Below are 16951 nucleotides of genomic sequence, written 5' to 3' on the forward strand. Positions count from 1 at the left end.
CTAAGAACATGGCTGGACCTATTGTCAAAATGATCAATAACATTTTCAGGGGGATTTTCAATACTGCCATTTTGCGTCCTAAAATGAGATGGACCAGGGCTTTGATATACAAAACTGAAAAATAAAAATCCCCCCTGAAATGAATGAATGAATGAATCAAGTCCATCTCCTATTCTAACCAAACCTGACAATTAAATATTCGATTCGTCACGGTTTGATTAGATTCTCGATTTATATATATATATATATATATATATATATATATATATATAAATCACAGGTTGCTATTGGTTGCTACTTTTATGCAATATAATATCTGACTTTTGTTCGCAATGTACCACACTACATTGTCAAATTTAAAACATTTATTAACAACATAATGCAAATGTTTTACGTATGAAACAGAACTGACACTTCGCTGCAATACAAGACGTGAACATGAAGATGGCGTCATTCACGTGCATATTAAGTAGCCACGTTGGTTTTTTTGGTCTTATAATACATCCATAGATGCTCCAGCAGAGAGGATGGTTAGTTTAGCCAGCAGTTAAGTTTACAAGAATTTGTCCAAATTTCAAGATTTGTGGCAAACTAAGATAAACAGTTAGACTACAAACCGACAGCTTTTGTTTTAGCTTGTTTGTCAAAATTCGCTATTTAGAGTAGAGTAGAGCTGTGTTTGTGTAAACAGCGCGTCTGGGCCTACATGAGTATGCCTGTAGACAGGTGAGTGGGTATTGATATGTATTTACCAAGGGGGTAAGCTTCTCTTCACAAGCACTCACCCACTGAATAACTTTACATCTGAAGCGTTTAAAGACTTATTTGTCCATTGTTTATTTCTAAAGAAACACAACAATGTATAAAAGCCTCCATTACCTTGTATCTCACGTTATGGCTCTGTAGTAGACGATTTTGTAAAAATAGGCTAACGATTGTGTCATAACCACGGGACTTACTGTCGCATAATAGAGGAATTACCGTATTGTACAGGAGAAGCTCACAGGCAGTTTCGACTTACATTAGCAAGTTTAATTACTAATAGGGATGAGCGAGTACAACATTATCTGTATCTGTATCTGTATCTGTTAACCATATGAATTATCTGTATCTGTATCTGTACTCGGACTGGGCGGGGCCTAACCCGGAAGTGGGCGGGATTTAACCAGGAAGTGGGTTGGTTTGTCTTGAAATGGGCGGGGCTTTAACCGGTATGTTATTTTAAGCATGCAATTGATATGGGTTGATCAGAAATTGTTATATTTATTGCTGATTAGAAAACTATTTACATGACAGCATCAGCATTGAGCTTCAGATCAATGGTTTTGATCACGATAACAAACAAACTATATACAGAACAAGAACAATGAATACAACACATGCGGTTGCAATTATGAAGTAAAATGTAATGAACAAGAGTTTTCATACTCAACATAACTTTCTTTTTTTAAATTTTAATTTTTTTATGATCAGTGTGATTTTTATTTTTTTTGGTTCTTTTTTATTTTTTTTATTTCCACACCAGGTATGTGCGTGTGTGTGTGTGTGTGTGTGTGTGTGTGTGTGTGTGTGTGTGTGTGTGTGTGAGTGAGTAACAGAGAGACAGAGAGAGAGAGAGAAAGAGAGAGAGGGGGGCGGGGGGGACTGTGTTCTACGGATCAAATAGTCCGACGCTGTTTTTCAGATCTGTTTAGAGCCAGCTGACGGTTTAAAAAAGAAAAAAAATCTCCGACAGGCAGAGACGCAACGCGAGCCGCATTCTACCAAGCACCACGTCTGAACAAACCCCACGTTTACCAGAACTCTACTGGTTAATAAGTAAGTACTACAAACCGAAGTAAAAAACAAACCTGAAGCTGACAAAAACCTAAACGTTAACGGAAAAGACCCGCGAACCTGAGTGACAGAGAGAGAGAGAGCTGTTCTGTGTGAGTGAGCAGAGCGGGACACACACAGCAACACAATAAATCTGTATGTGTGTAGGGGAGGGTCGCTGTGACGACTAGCCTATCACAGAACGCAGACACAGTCAGCTACCCAATGAAGATTTTTATTCAATCCGAGCACAGATATTGACTCGTATTACTCGTATAATACTCGTATTCGGCAAAAGTGCTTTATCCGTACCGGATACTCGTTTCAGCCGAGTATCCGGCTCAACTCTAATGTTAACTAGCATTTTAGTTAGCAATAATTAGCCTGTGCCTATGTTATCTCCTTGCATATACCTATGCTCTCCGTCTCTGCAATATTTGGAATGATTGAGATTTCTCTTGGCACAGCTACCAGAAGACTTCCAACTTTCAGACAGGTTGCTCACGTCACATTTACGTTGTCTCTCTCAGTTGGAGGCTGCGCAGTAACGCTCAGCGCTTACCGGAAAAATGCTTCTAATATCCTTCACTGGTCTCCGTCCAGAGCAACGGGATCTGTTGGTCCATTCTGTATACAGTCTATGGTATTTACTAGGTTTTATTGTAGCCTACTTACAGTAACAAGCGTAGCGGTATCTTTCCCAGTCAGGTGCATGTGCTGTGTGTTGTAACACACCTCTGCTTGCAAACTGTGGCTTTTTTGTCGACAACGCAAACGTTGTCAACATAACTCACTGGAAATCCAAAATACTTCCACACCGGCGACTTCAGTTAAAGAGGAGGATTCAAGAGAGGATTCAAGTCTCCTGCATCTGCAGTTGCCATGCTATCTTTTGAATGGCTGTAGCTACGTTAGAGGAGGCTGACTCGCAGCACTTCAACACGTGTTTTTTTTCCGCTTGGCAAGCCGACCAGACGTGACATGGTGGCGTGGCAGCATCAACGAAATCGTGACACCGTTAGTGTATGTGTGTGTGTGTGTGTGTGTGTGTGTGTGTGTGTGTGTGTGTGTGTGTGTGTGTCCCATGCCAGCAAGTATCAATTTCTCTTCAGTGACCACTGACAAACCCAAACAGGCTTCTCCCTTCAAAAAATGCGGTGGCTGCACCTGATTGGACTAACGCTAACTCTAACTCATGGATTTCAAAACAGACCAACATGGTGGCTTTCGCTTATTTTACCAAAATAGTTCAATGAAAAGTGTTTCTGAAAACTGTATCTGTCTTCATTTCGACAGCAGATCGACAACAGTCAGGTTAGAAGATTTTCGGGAGTTTCGAGAGGCGGCGAGTCGCCCTTTTGATTTGCTTAAAGCGTAACTCTCGCCAAAATGCAACCTAGGGTCTTTTTGTGAATGTACCCGGGTCAAACTTTCGTTTAAAAGCATATTTAGTGTCACTTTTAAGATTTAACGTATCTTCGTTTTTCGGTCAAATGGCCTTTTGAATGGGAGTCCTAGGGGCACTTTTATGCTAGCCTCAAAATAGCTATTTTTAAAACACTAAGAAGGCTCGACACAACATGAAACATGTTAGGCGATCTCCGAATGCGAATGAACGGACTCCATAGGAGGAAATGTCATTCTTATATGAGGCTCCTTTTTCAACTACAAGGTCAATATTTTTTTTCACTAACGACAAAACAACAAATTATCCGTGCATTTATATGGAACTAAGCTTTAGGAGCTTTCCATCTTTACTCTCCTCCCTCGACTATTTTTGACTGGCTCGATAGACGGCGACCGGAAGAACAACAGCTACAGTGAGTTGCTCAAAACCTTTCTTTTTAGTACACTCTGTGTACACAAACAAGGTTCTCAATGCTCGAGTTCATGTGTAGAGACCCTGGTCATACTTCATGCAAAGTTTCATGTTGTGTCGAGCCTTCTTAGTGTTTTAAAAATAGCTATTTTGAGGCTAGCATAAAAGTGCCCCTAGGACTCCCATTCAAGAGGCCATTTGACCGAAAAACGAGAATACGGTAAATCTTAAAAGTGACGCTTCCGTCCTAAATATGCTTTTAAATTAAAGTTTGACTTGGGTACATTCACAAAAAGACCCTAGGTGGCATTTTGGCGAGAGTTACGCTTTAAGTAGCCTGGTCCCCAACTATAGAGGCAAATGCAATTAAGGGGCAGGCAACTCAATGCTACCAGAATGCATTGCTAGCTGTTTACAATGAATGTGAAGCGTGGAAATGATGCTCTCTCTGGACAGGTACCTTGAGGCGAGTGTCTATATTGGTTCTGTCTGAGTGTCTATACTGGTTCTGTCTGATTTGAAAGCCTAAGCAGCAGGTCAGGGAGGTTTTGGGGATCAGAGCAGAGTTGTCTAGTGCAGTGTGTAATACTGAAGTTTCTGTGTGCCCAGCTAGCCTCTAGCCTTAAGCCTCTGACTCAAGTGACATCACTTGAGGACATTAATCAAACTTCACACATCTTCCTCTGGAGACACTAAAGAAATCATATAACTCTTATAATATGCAGCTCTCTCCCTCTCCCCTCTTTGTCCAGCCCCTCACCAGGCGATCACAGGCATGCACCGCAGCTTCACACAGTAACCTGTATAAGTACTAATCATTAATTTCATTTAGATGGCATGCTGTTATATTCCGGCAATTCTATGAGAATGAATGTAAACACGGCAAACAAGCCCGTATTTGTGCTAGGCTAAAGGCTAACCCCAGTACTCCTGACGGTTCTCCCTGGAAAATAAATTGCCCTACACCTTTACAAAATTTACTTTATATGTACTTTATATAGGTGGATGACGATAAAGTCTGTTTTCTAATAGTTCATAGCTAATGAGCCTGAGCAGTCTCGCTCAATGAGCGCATTCACCATCACACTCTCTCTCATGTACACACTAAGCACTGAGCTATTCCTTAAAGGAGCTTCCCGGTCTTATATCACAAAGTCTGTAGCCTATTTGGTCCGAAAGTCCGAACCATCCAAAAAATGCTTTCATACTAGAAATGAACCGGACCATGGTTCAGCTTGATCCGAACCGAGATTACCTCTTTTGGTCTTTGGCCTGGACCGTGGTCCGGGGGAGGTTTCACACCTGAAAGTTTTGGTTCGGATCAAACTGAACTGTCTGAAAGTCAGGACCACATGAAGTAGGCATGAAAGCACCATAAGACACCTATTAATTGACTCCATTGGATTGACTGTTGGATGGTCTATGTGTTGCTGGGTTCTCTAGAAGCACTTTAGCAAACCAGTCATCCGTCTTATTCCATCAAAATCAAATAAATCAATTGGTACAATAAATCTCACCAAGGTCAAATCAATCATTAAAATAAAAAATATCTCAATGCTAAAGTTTTTTTTTTCAGGAAATCCAGCCCTGATAACCTTTCGGACTAACTGACTTCCCAACTTCATTTACAAGTATTCGCTTTTGACGGTTCAAATCCCTGACAGAAATAAAATCAGTGGACGTTAACCCAGAGGCAGGTGGGGGAATAAAGGGCAATAATTCCAGTTTCCTTTGGATTTACAGTTTTAAAATGATTATGCTTATTAGCATTCTTTCTTAATTTAGACTTGACATTGCTATAATTATAGGGAAACTTGGAAGCATTTATATTAGCTACGGAGAAGATTGTTGTATATTCTCTTAATGATGACCATGTAAAAAATGTAAACAGAACAGATTCTTAAAACCAATTAATTTGCTTATTCACTCTTTGAGCCCATCACACCCCTTGTGGGAGCTCCTGCTCTTTGCATTTACATGAGATTTCTCTGATTTTAAAAGAAGGCCTGCTTTTTGACTTTTGGCTGAATGGAGAATCATTGAGGAATAAGAAAATCCCTTTCTTTCTCAAGTATTTCTTGGGCTGTTTCAGTGTTTTATGTCTTTATTTTAATTAAATATAAATAATTCTGCACCAATTCATCAGCCAGACCAATATCTTTTTTAAATAGTGATGTTAGATTCACGAACAAATCGTTCTTTTTGAATGACTCTTAAAGAGAAACAATTTAAGTTGATTGCAGGTGGGAGTAAATCCCAAATCCTGCTTCTGTAAGGTGCATGCATCAGAGCCAGGTTAACTTCAGAGAGACTCTCTCCAGACCACCACCACTCCAGACTCTCGTTCAGACTCTTATTGAGCGCACGCCCATTAGGCTATACTGTAATAAAAATTAATGCAGATTGAGTCATATATCGAAGTAAAGTGTCACCACATTCTTCAAGATTAAAATCCACCCAACATGTTGAAATGTCGCCGAACTCTGCCACTTCCTGATGCTTCAACCTGACCAAAAAATTCCCATCAGCCTCAGCTATACTTTGTGTTTAGTGCTAACTCAAAAATGTTAGCATGCTAACACACTAAATGAAGATGGTGAACATGGTAAACATTATACCTGCTAAGCGTGCTGATGTTAGCTCAAAGCACTGCTGTGGCCACATACAGCCTCACAGAGCTAGCATGGCTGTCAAGTTTCAAACAATTTGACTACTTAAATGAAGAGAAACACATACTCAACCCTGAAGAGGGTTGTTCAGTCTGTCTTTCTGTCTAACTGACTGTTCCCCTGGAACAGCAGCCTGCTGTTCCTACTGGTAGACTGGCTAAAACACCTGGACTCTGAAATTAAAATGTCTTCAGTGAAGTGAAGTTTGTTAATATTGGAGAGTTAACTTGGAGGATTGTGTGTATTTCTAACTGTGCTCAGCTCCAGATTATTTACCCATTTGAGTTGCTCTGAGTTTCCCAAAAATCATTAAACCACCAAGTCTGGTTGTGTTTCATGTTCCTGAACAGTGTACCACCACTGATGTGCTTTTGGGAATCCCAGAGCAGGTAGTCCAGTGGATGTGCAAGTATAAAAATCTTACGGGATGCATTCCGATCAAAGGGGTTTGTGTACTTCCACTGGACTAATGCATCCTCCCTCCCCTACACAGTTCATGTCGGTGCTACAGAGCGCCACCTCTAGGTGTCTAGGGGATATTGTGGCAACTGATAGCTGATTTTCGTAACCAATATTCCTGTTTTGTCCTGTCTCTGTCTGTCTGTCCATCTGTTTGTCTTTCCGTCCATCTGTCTGTCTTTTTCTTACTTCCTCCTTTGGTCTAAAATATTTTACTTGGTTTGGTTTGGGCTGGTTTTGTTTTGAGTTGTCTCTTTTTTTCAACTTTGTTTCATTTACAAATGCTTGTAACTGTAACAAATGGTTTATATTTACAATTCTGATGTGCAATGCTGTCATAACATAACATAAATGAACATATTATAATTTTATTTTCTGTATTAAAAATGCATTTCCATGCAATACCACACATTCCTTACATTACAACTTTTTACCATATCATGAAAACATTCATGCTGACTGTTTTTGCTAATATACTTCATAACTCCACTCTAACCTTTGCCCTTTTACCTGTGCTTGTCATCTTCATGTAGCCACGGGTTATGAGAAGTCACGCAGCCTCAATAATATCTCTGGGATGACGGGCGCCCCGCTGCGCCTCACCCCCATTACCAACTCCACCTTTGAACCCTTCGAGCCGCCTGGCCTCAGGCGATGTCACTCCCCCATTCCCTCCATCTTGTAGCATAGCTGACAGGAAACACAAACAACGAAATGTCACAAACAACAGCAACAATAAAATATAAAATGTTTTTTTCTTCTTCTGGGGAACATGCAAAGAAACAAAAATCATCAACATGGAAGGAGTGTCTCGTGGACATTTGATTCATCCCAGCTGCTCTTTCATTACCATTACTCACATGTTTTCCTCTAGATTGGAAGAGCAAGAAGGAATTAGAGCTCTTCTAGACACTAGAGGTTCCTATTTTAAACCCACAAAATAGCTAAATCTTACTGATCAAGCTGACATAGACGCTTAAGCAAATGTATTTTAAAATACACAAACACACACTAACACACATGCCTTACTAACAGGGATAGAGTCTAGGTTAGTTTAGACTGACATGATAGTTGAGTTAGTTTACCTCTAGTGTTCCCTGTGCTACATCTTGCCTGTATCTTGACACTGCACTTGCACTTCAATGCTTTAAGATTTAAGAGTAGCTATGAATAAGAGACTTTTCTGATATTAATCCTCAGAATGCACACATTCACACACACACACACACACACACACACACACACATGCGCGCGCGCACACATGCACACACACACACACACACACACACACACACACACACATAAACACTAACATATTACTGTAGTATGCATGTTTTACCCATAAGAATCTCCAGAATAAGAACATACGGCAACCTTCGAGTAGATTGAAAAAAATAGTTTTTTGTATACTTAAAGTCAAAATCATATCTCTGAAAAGGAAGTACCCCAAACTGTTGCACCTCGACACCTTTAAAAAAATGCCATGTGGGCTGTAGATGTTCAATTATTTTTGTTACATTGAGACAACCACAACAACCTCTGTTATACACTTAGTTTGTTCTCAGTGTATCCCTTGAGAACGGGGAGAGAGGAGAGAATGACTTCCAATAGATTCTACATCACCTGCAAAACCAACTTATGAAAGCAGTAGCATCCCCTCCTCTTTTTACCCCTGCTTCCTGCTCAGGCCTCAGACTCAGACCCTAAACACTCTGCTAACAACCAGCACAGGATGTCCTGCAGGACTTACAGTAAAAATGATTTGTGTATATCGTGGCAGAAGGGAAACAGGTGTAAATGTCAGGGTGGCATGCAGGTCATAGGACAGTGTTTCCCAACCTGGAACTCCTGAGTTGCAAAAAAACCCAGCAGTTGAGATATGTTTAAAAAGAAATGGAATTAAGTTTCATAAAAAAAAAACTTTTTTTTTTCTCCTTGTGAATTACTGGATAACTGTTCCTCTCCAGGCCCCTGACAAAGTATTCAGATAAATTAATCTGAGAAGCAACAGTCCCTCTTTGGGAGAGAGGGGACATACTGTAAATTCTCAGATAGTAAACTTTATTTACACATAGACTACTATGTGAATAAGGCTACTTTTAAAGGCATGCCTTTATTACCCCTGTTTCAAGTATTTTGATCATATTTTAGTAAGAAGCTTTAGAGGTTTTTGATCAGTTCCTATTTTAATTAGCTGCTGCTGATGCAAAGTCTAAGTCAAAGTTCATATTTATACGGAGGAAGCTCCATATGATAATACACATTTCAGGATAATGTACATTTAATGTTTCCTTAGTGGAATTGTATTATGCTGAATTAACCATGCAAGCCACCATTGTACATGCAGTTACTACCCCACTCAAGTCAGGTTTCCATCCAAATGTAGCATGGATTTTTCCTGAAAATTGGCAAAATAAAATGTGAATTAATGTGCGTTTCCATCCACTACTGTATACGAATAATCGTAGTTGGTTCATCAAGATAAAGAGTTTGTGACGCTAATTCTCCAGTTGGGTTTGTTTCCTGTTTTAATGTATTTTGATTTATGTTTTAATGTTAGGAAGGTTACAGTCTCCTCATGGCTCCACACAGATCTGATGTTTTCATCTCTTCAGTGGAAGCTTGAGTGACAGATATAACACATATGCTTCATGTACATCATGATTTATTCGCTAAGTCTGTTTCCATTGCACTTCGCCACATTTCAATTTTCATCTATACACCGACTTTTCCTTCCAGCCAAGAATAAACACTTTTTTGTGATATTTCTTCTTTTTTTTCTTCAAAAACAGGTGGATGGAAACACACTTTTAGTCTTTTACCCAACTTAGGGGCAGGCCTTCATTTAGTTGTGCCACACATGCCTGGCTGTTATTTGGCCAGGATTTTAGAAATACTGAGGTATGTATTGAAGGTATTAGTTGAACACTCCCACTTCCACCAAGGGATTTTGGCCAAAAATGAACTATATTGAATATTTTTATTTTTTTAATTAAATTATTCATTCAATTGTAAAGTCTGTAAATGTTATTTTCCAGCGTGAGATGAACACATTTCACAGGCCACTCCAATCTGCTATAAATAAACTAGGAAATGCAAAATACTTTGGTTATTAAACGTATTGACCTAAAAGTAGTAACAATTCAATATATTTATTCCACAAAATGGAATGGAATCAGCCTATATAATCAGTATATTTATCCACCAAGTGTTTATCTGCATAATGTAAATGTAACCCTTTTGCCAAGAATCGTAATTGCCAGAATAAACATAGAGGACACAACCACAGTGTCCTCTGTCTTAGCTACTGTATGGGCCTGATTTGGGAATTTAGTATCTTTGTTTCAAAGGGTCACAAGCTGAAAAGGTTGGGAATCACTGTCAAATGGGGATTATGGGATGCTAGGGGATCAGCGTTGGTATTAGCTGAGTCGTCACTCGATTCTGCAGAGCTGGGGCATGAAACATATTTCGTAAAATAAATAGACAAAATCATCTATATAAAAAAAAACTGTAGGTGAACATAGATAAACTTTGAGCTTTAGCCTCACAAAGACCTCCACCGTATATGTCGTGGAAACTGGAGCAGTAGGGTCTGATATTTACAACACCATCACTCCTCACCTGCTCTCCATGTCCTCTCACCTGGGCTCTCAGCAAAAGGCTGAGCTGCAAAATCCGAAGAAAGGGATGATCACTTCTCATTTCTTTTTTGTGCTTTGTGTGTGTCAATATTGTTTAAAGGAACTGTACCAAGACAGTTTAGCCTATTTGCTTTCATTTCAAGAGTAAGATGACAAGTTTGATATCACTCTAATGTCTGTGGGTTAAGTACTTAGCTGGAGTCAGTATGCGGTTAGCCTAGCTTAGCATAAAGACTGGAAGCCAAGCGAAACACCTAGCCAGCCGCTCTGTCCAAAATAAATAAGTAAATCTGACTAATTAACACGGGGTATGTTGTCTTTTTAAACAGCAAACAGAAATGTAAAGCCAAAGGACAATTAGTGGTTTTCGGTGGTGTTAACATGGTGAAAGTTCTGAAGAACAACAGCTGGGTGCAGTGACTGTTCCACTTTCCATGGTCTTGTCACATTGAGGTTGCCAGGTTTACTTCCATCATATCACAGAGCTCACCAACCTTATCATTTGGCAACCTGGATGTATAAACAGTTGTTTATCAAGACATAGCTCCGACACATAACTCACTTTAAAACCGCAGAGAGTCCATTTCTGCATTTCTATTTGTGTATAGGCTAGCTGTTTCCCCTTGCTTCCAGTCTTTATGCTAAGCTAGGCTAACCACATCCTGACTTCAGCTCCATTCTTAACACACAGACAGAAGATTGACTTTCATCTTCTCATGACATTCTCGCAAAGAAAGCAAATTAGCATATTTACAGAATTGTTGAACTATTCCTTTAGATGGCGGGGGAATTGGCTTTGTCTTTATGTGGAGATGATTGCAGCTCAGCCTGAGTGTGAGAAGCGTGGTTTTCCTCAAGTCTGAGTTCATCCCGCCACCACCACCACCACCACCGCCAACAGCGTTACTACTTGCACTGACTCCAGTGTGACTCAGCAGCCAATGGCAATATTTTTAGTTTTTGGCTTCTCTTTCTTTCCCTGTTTTGCCCCTCCTGAACCCCCCAACCCCAACCAATCCCCCCCTTCCCTTCTGTCCGTCCACCTCCTCTTTGTATCGGCTGCGGCTGCTCAGTAGGTGGCACTGTGAACGGCTACTGGAGCGACAGCCCGTGGTAGAAGAAGAGCGGACGACAAATGCCACAAGGGAAGAAGAGAGAGAACTGAACTGAAATGACAACAGACACAGCATACTAACATAGAAATATGCAATGTAGATACATGAAACAGCGGTGGTTGGATCTGTGTGTTTCTGTTTAGTTATGTTGTAACTGCTGCACACATGAGTGTGCATGTGGATGTTTGTGTGTGCATGTGTGTTTCTGCATCTACCTCTGAACTAAGATGCACAAATATGAACCTGGAAAATACATTTTCCTTTCTTTTTGCTTCTGCAAGATTGAAAGTAAGACATCATTTTTTCACTTTAGTTTTGTTATTTTATATTAGCAATCTGTGTGTTACTGTGACTTTTTTTTTTTAGTAATTTAAGTAAGTAAGTTTTTTTTTCTTCCAAAATATAAAAGTTTTTTCCTTTTTTTTACTGGAATTTTTTGATGTTGCAGACATTTCATTGATTTCATGACAATGCCATACTTATTAATTGTTTTAGACAGTAATTATGTGTCTGTTGGCTAAGTTTTATACAGTATCTGTTTAAATCTCTAGTCCTCATCTCTCGCTTTCACCTTCCCTCTCTTCCACCACAAAGTAACAGAGAGCTTTCAGCCGGCAGGAAATCATTCCTTTTGATTTGCATTAGATTCCCAAGATCACTTACCACCCAGTTAACATAGACTCTGTTTAGGCAAGACTATCCTTAAAAAAAGAAACATTTAAAGGTGCAGAGGAAGTTTATAAAGTACTGTTTGTCCTATAAGGATACCTAAGGAATGTTTCTGTGCTCTGAGGTATCTCCTTCCTGTTACTGTTTTACATTCAAGCTGGTAGTGCTTAGAAGGTGAGAGCACCAAATGAGGAGACTTTGTCTGAGGAGCATATGATTGTTTATTTAAAAAATTAGCTCGGCATTGTGGGAAAAATACTTTCTTTTGAGCTACATTTGGAGCTATAGTAGCAAAGCATTTAACCTAACTTAGATTTAAGACTGGAAGAAGGGGGGAATAGCTAACCTGGCTCTGTCCAATGCAAAAAATACACGCTCATCTCATTTGTTAAACATGGACAGAACAAAAACTAAAAATGAGGAAGCTCACAGTGAAGACAAGGAAGCTACTTCCATCACAACTCCTGTAAAACCCACATTTTTACAATTTACAACTTTTTGTGTACAGATTAAACAAGAGATTTTTCATCATCATTGTGTTAATTAGTAGGCTTTACAGGTGTTCATTTTCAAATTTTTGGACATTTTAGATCCAGGCTAGCTGTTCCCTCTGCCTCCAGTCTTTACGCCAAGCTAACGTAATTGCCCCCTGGTTCTAGCTCTGTACTGCACAGGCATGAGATTTATATTGATTCCTCATCTTACTCTCGATAAAAAAGTGAATTAGCGTATTTTCCCGAAATGTCAAGCTACTCTTTAACCTTATGTGACCCTGATTCTGGGTCATGCAGGGTTCTTGTTTCCTGTTTAGCCTAGTTTGAATCCACTGGAAGTTCAGGATTAAATTCCCAGTTGGCAAATCATTTTAAACCCCAATCCTATTAGACATGCAGACCAGGCACACACACACACACACACACACACACACACACACACACACACACACACACTCTCCAATCTCTCTACTGAACCTGTCTATAGTTCTCAACATTTCATCCTCTCCTCATCTTCCTCTCCCTTCCCAATGTCCACTTGTTGTGAGTGTGTCTGTAACTTTCACTGAGGCCACTGCTGATTGGTCGCTTTTGTCATGATAATGTACATATGTAAAGGTTGCGTTGTATTTGAATCTGCATGGGTTTCCATTGCAAGCAATAAGGATACTGATATGACTAATAATGTGAGGAGGTTTGATAAGCTTTTAGTCTCAAGCTTAATGAATGTGTATATACCATTTAGACATGTAAGAGTGTGTATGGATGTGTGTGTTAAGATGCATACATATGCACTAACAAAGCATGCAGGACAAAAAATGTTCACCTCTTTGAATGCGAAAGAGGTGGGATGGGCTGACATTATGCATGCCAAAATGCTATGATGCTATTGGTCAGAAGAGACCAAGTTAGGTACTGTAATGGAGCTGGGTGGGGGTGGGAAAGTTTATTTTTGCAGGACAGGGAGGGGTTATATTTCTAGTAGGTCTTGTATAGCTGCTTTCTTATCGAACTTGAAAGACTTATGATAAGAGAAACATATTAACAATCGAAGCTTATGATTTTCTTCTTTTTTTGCTTCTCTTTTCACAGAGAACTGTTCTGAAAGCCCTGCGCTTATCAGATATATGCAAAAAGAAGCAGTAACTGTGAACTAATGCTAAGACATGAAAAAACAAATCCAGCTTCTTCCATCATTGTCTCAACTCCTCTTCTTCAAGAGAGAGAAGAGACCATTCTCCTCCCAAGATACCTCCTCACCAAAATTTCCCTATCCATCTATATTCATCTGCTTCTTCATTATCTGTCTGTGATTCATCCAGCCCATGTCATGTTTCTTTTCCTTCTGTCCACTTCTATTCTCTACACTTGCATTTAAACTGCAGTGAGTTCAAAAGGATACCTCTGCAATGTGAGAATGCAATGATTCAATACAAGCTCCCACAAAGGATGAGTATCAGGGCCAAATTTGCCGGCCAGGGGGGCCTCGGGGAAAACTGAGCTGCCGGCCCCTTTTGAGCATATCCCGTTTCTCTGTGTTAGTTTGATTAAATTCAAGAATCCTTATCCTTTTCCGTTATAAACCTGAAATATTTCCATCAAAGCAGAATATAACTCATGTGGCTTTTCTATCAGTCGCATCATCATGACAACCAGTGACAGCGGTAAGTCTTAGCTGCTTTTTTTCTGTAACTCTAAAAACCATACTATAAATGGACTTGAAGAACCTTGCCAGCCTAGCAACATTAAGGCTACAAACAACCCATTATGCAACACTCTCTGGGAACCTGCAATACTCTCTCTATTCAAAAAATAAATCTGATGTTATGAATATGTGTGTATGAATGTCTAGTCCTCGAATATAATGTGACCCCCACTTTTTCAAACGTAATGTCTTGTGTTATATTTTGGCCAATTCATTTTCAGCTGCAAAATCAGCTAAAAATGCCCCAGGGAATGGTATCATTACTTCCTTTGTTGAAACAAGTCATTAAGTGTAGACCATTGTTAGTTAGTTATGCAATCAAAGGCAGATTGATTGGACAGAACGGTCAAAAAGGCGAGATCATTGAAAACATTTTAATGACTTTATTGTTGCGGACATTGCACACACCCGCAAGAGAGATGGCAGACAGTGTTATGCAGGGAATATGCTGAGAGAAAGAAAAACTGTTGGTATTGGACGTAACCCAAGGTTTTGGGTTTTGCAGGATCAATGTTCTTTTCCAGTGATTTATTGTAATACCAAACAAATTGGTATTTTATTCTTTTATTTTTTTACCCCAAAAGATCTTTGAAGAAGTTGCATTGAATATCCAGTTGGAAACCACACTGCAGAGGCACCCTTCAAAATTCAAACATGTTTTTGATTTAAATTTCTTAAGCTTCTGCCCTTTGTTGCCAACGTTTCTCTTCTTCCCATTCACAACTCAGGTATCTCTTTCTCAATCTGTTCCTCTATGCCCCCCGTGTTTCTGTTCGCCCATGTTTCCTCAAAGATGTACTGTATGTATGAAAAATGGAGACATAACAAAAACAGTAGAGTGCTCCTCTCTTTTCTGTCCCTGTGAATGCCATGTGCTCGGTTTGGTGGCTCTTGCCCCACTCCTTCAAAAATGCTATTTTTTTGTTTTGCTTTCCTTGTCCAACTGTGCTTCCTGTCTTCTCCTTGTGTCGTTTCCTTGTCTTTCCACCCTCTTTCAATAACTGTGTCCCTCTTTCTGTGAGACTTTACCCCAATGCACCATCCAACCCCCCACCCTGAAGTCTCTCACAGCAAAAACCAAAAAGGAATTGAGTAAAATTGGCGTACCTTTGCACCTACAAAAAAAAGGCCAAACACTGGATTTCACCAAGGAGGAAGACAGGAACGGACATTTAAATGAATGAAAAATGCTGCAGTGATATATTGTAAATGGGGAGGAGGGGAAAATGTGCTATGAAATGATTTGTCGTGAGTGGATTGTCAGCCAAGCAGCATCAGAGGGAGGAGATGGAGGAGGAAAAGTTTGGGGAAGACAAAAGTGTGGTGGAGGAGGAGGAGGAGGAGGATGAAAGAAGCAAAATCACTTCTCCATGTAAGAATGTGTACCTCACTGTTGTTCCTGTGCACAGTTTTGCTCTTTGTGTCCTCACCTGTGTGTGGTTCTATGTTGGTGTGACATTTTGTTTTATGTTCTGTGTGTTCTCGTGTTGTGTGCTCTATTTCCTTTTATATAGCCTTTGTGTGTACCACACCTGGGTCAAACAGCCTTCACAAACACCAGCTTTGGCTTATTTTATCCCACATGTGCAGAATAATTGTAGTTTGTAATTTGGGCAAACACAAACTGCACCAAAGTGAAATGAATTAGAAATGAGCAGGCCGGATGCAGCAAACTCTGACGGTCTGATGGTTAAAATGGGATGAAACAAAAAGCTAAAACCCCTTATTTGGCCAAGGTCTGGTCTGTACATGTGCAGGACACACCAACTGAGATGTTCCACTCTAGGTCTGGATTTCAGCTCAGTCCTGGTTGGCTGCAGTCCTCTGGTTTGAATTTTGACGTCACTATGTTAATGACCTTGATGTCTCAGCAATTAGCAATTAGCTTCCAAAGATTTGTTATATCAGAGGACTGAGCAGCCCCCCGAGGACTTCTGCAGATTGTATCTGTGTGTGTGAGTTATAGAGACACAGAGAAACGTTAGCGTTAGCGTCACGTTCAAGCTCTGTGTTCTTGGTGTACTTGCATGTTGGCTGGGCTGGGCAAGCTTTGTAGTGGTGTCTTTTCTTTGCTTCAGTGGTGTGTTTGGCCTATAATTTCCTTGCCTTGGTGTTGTATTTCTGCAGTTTCCATTAGTACAAACAACTATTTCACACTGAGAACCACTGGAAACTAACATGTAGGTGAGGAACACTTAGTCTGCCATTGTAGAAGTCTTTCAATTTATACATCCTTGCTTAAACCTGGGATGATTTATTTGGAAAGTTGTGATGCAGTAATAAAGAAAGAAGGGTTTCTACAATGGCTAACACTATAAATGGCCTCTTTCCCAACAGCATCTTTGGGATTAAATCTGTTGATGTTAAAGTAATCTTCCATATAGACAGTAAGTTAAATGACAAAATAATGCTGTCGGAGCACTTAAGATGGCTCAGTCATCATCACCTGTCAGTGATGAAAGAAGTACTCAGTTCATTTGCTAAAAGTATCAATACAAAATTGACATATTATTATATATTACATTAGTAGATTGGTCTAAGCTCTGGCTAAGGCATCGACAT

General features: G+C 39.9%; 1 protein-coding gene across 4 annotated transcripts in view; it reads left to right on the forward strand.

The window, feature by feature from the left end:
* LOC116062824 (potassium voltage-gated channel subfamily C member 1-like) overlaps window positions 1-16951 on the forward strand; it is a 117479-nt gene that overhangs the window by 93582 nt on the left and 6946 nt on the right. Inside the window, exon 5 of one of the 4 annotated variants that reach the window (XM_035994598.1) lies at window positions 7296-15761. The exons of 1 other annotated variant lie outside the window; for it this stretch is intronic. In XM_035994598.1, coding sequence (XP_035850491.1) covers window positions 7296-7447 — 152 coding nt within the window. In that variant the 3' untranslated portion in view covers window positions 7448-15761. The remainder of the gene's footprint in view (window positions 1-7295; window positions 15762-16951) is intronic. 2 more of the 4 variants (XM_035994607.1, XM_035994602.1) reach the window with 2 other exon arrangements.

This window comes from Sander lucioperca, chromosome 2 (genome assembly GCF_008315115.2).
Source record: "Sander lucioperca isolate FBNREF2018 chromosome 2, SLUC_FBN_1.2, whole genome shotgun sequence".
In the NCBI taxonomy this organism is placed as follows: Eukaryota; Metazoa; Chordata; class Actinopteri; order Perciformes; family Percidae; genus Sander; species Sander lucioperca.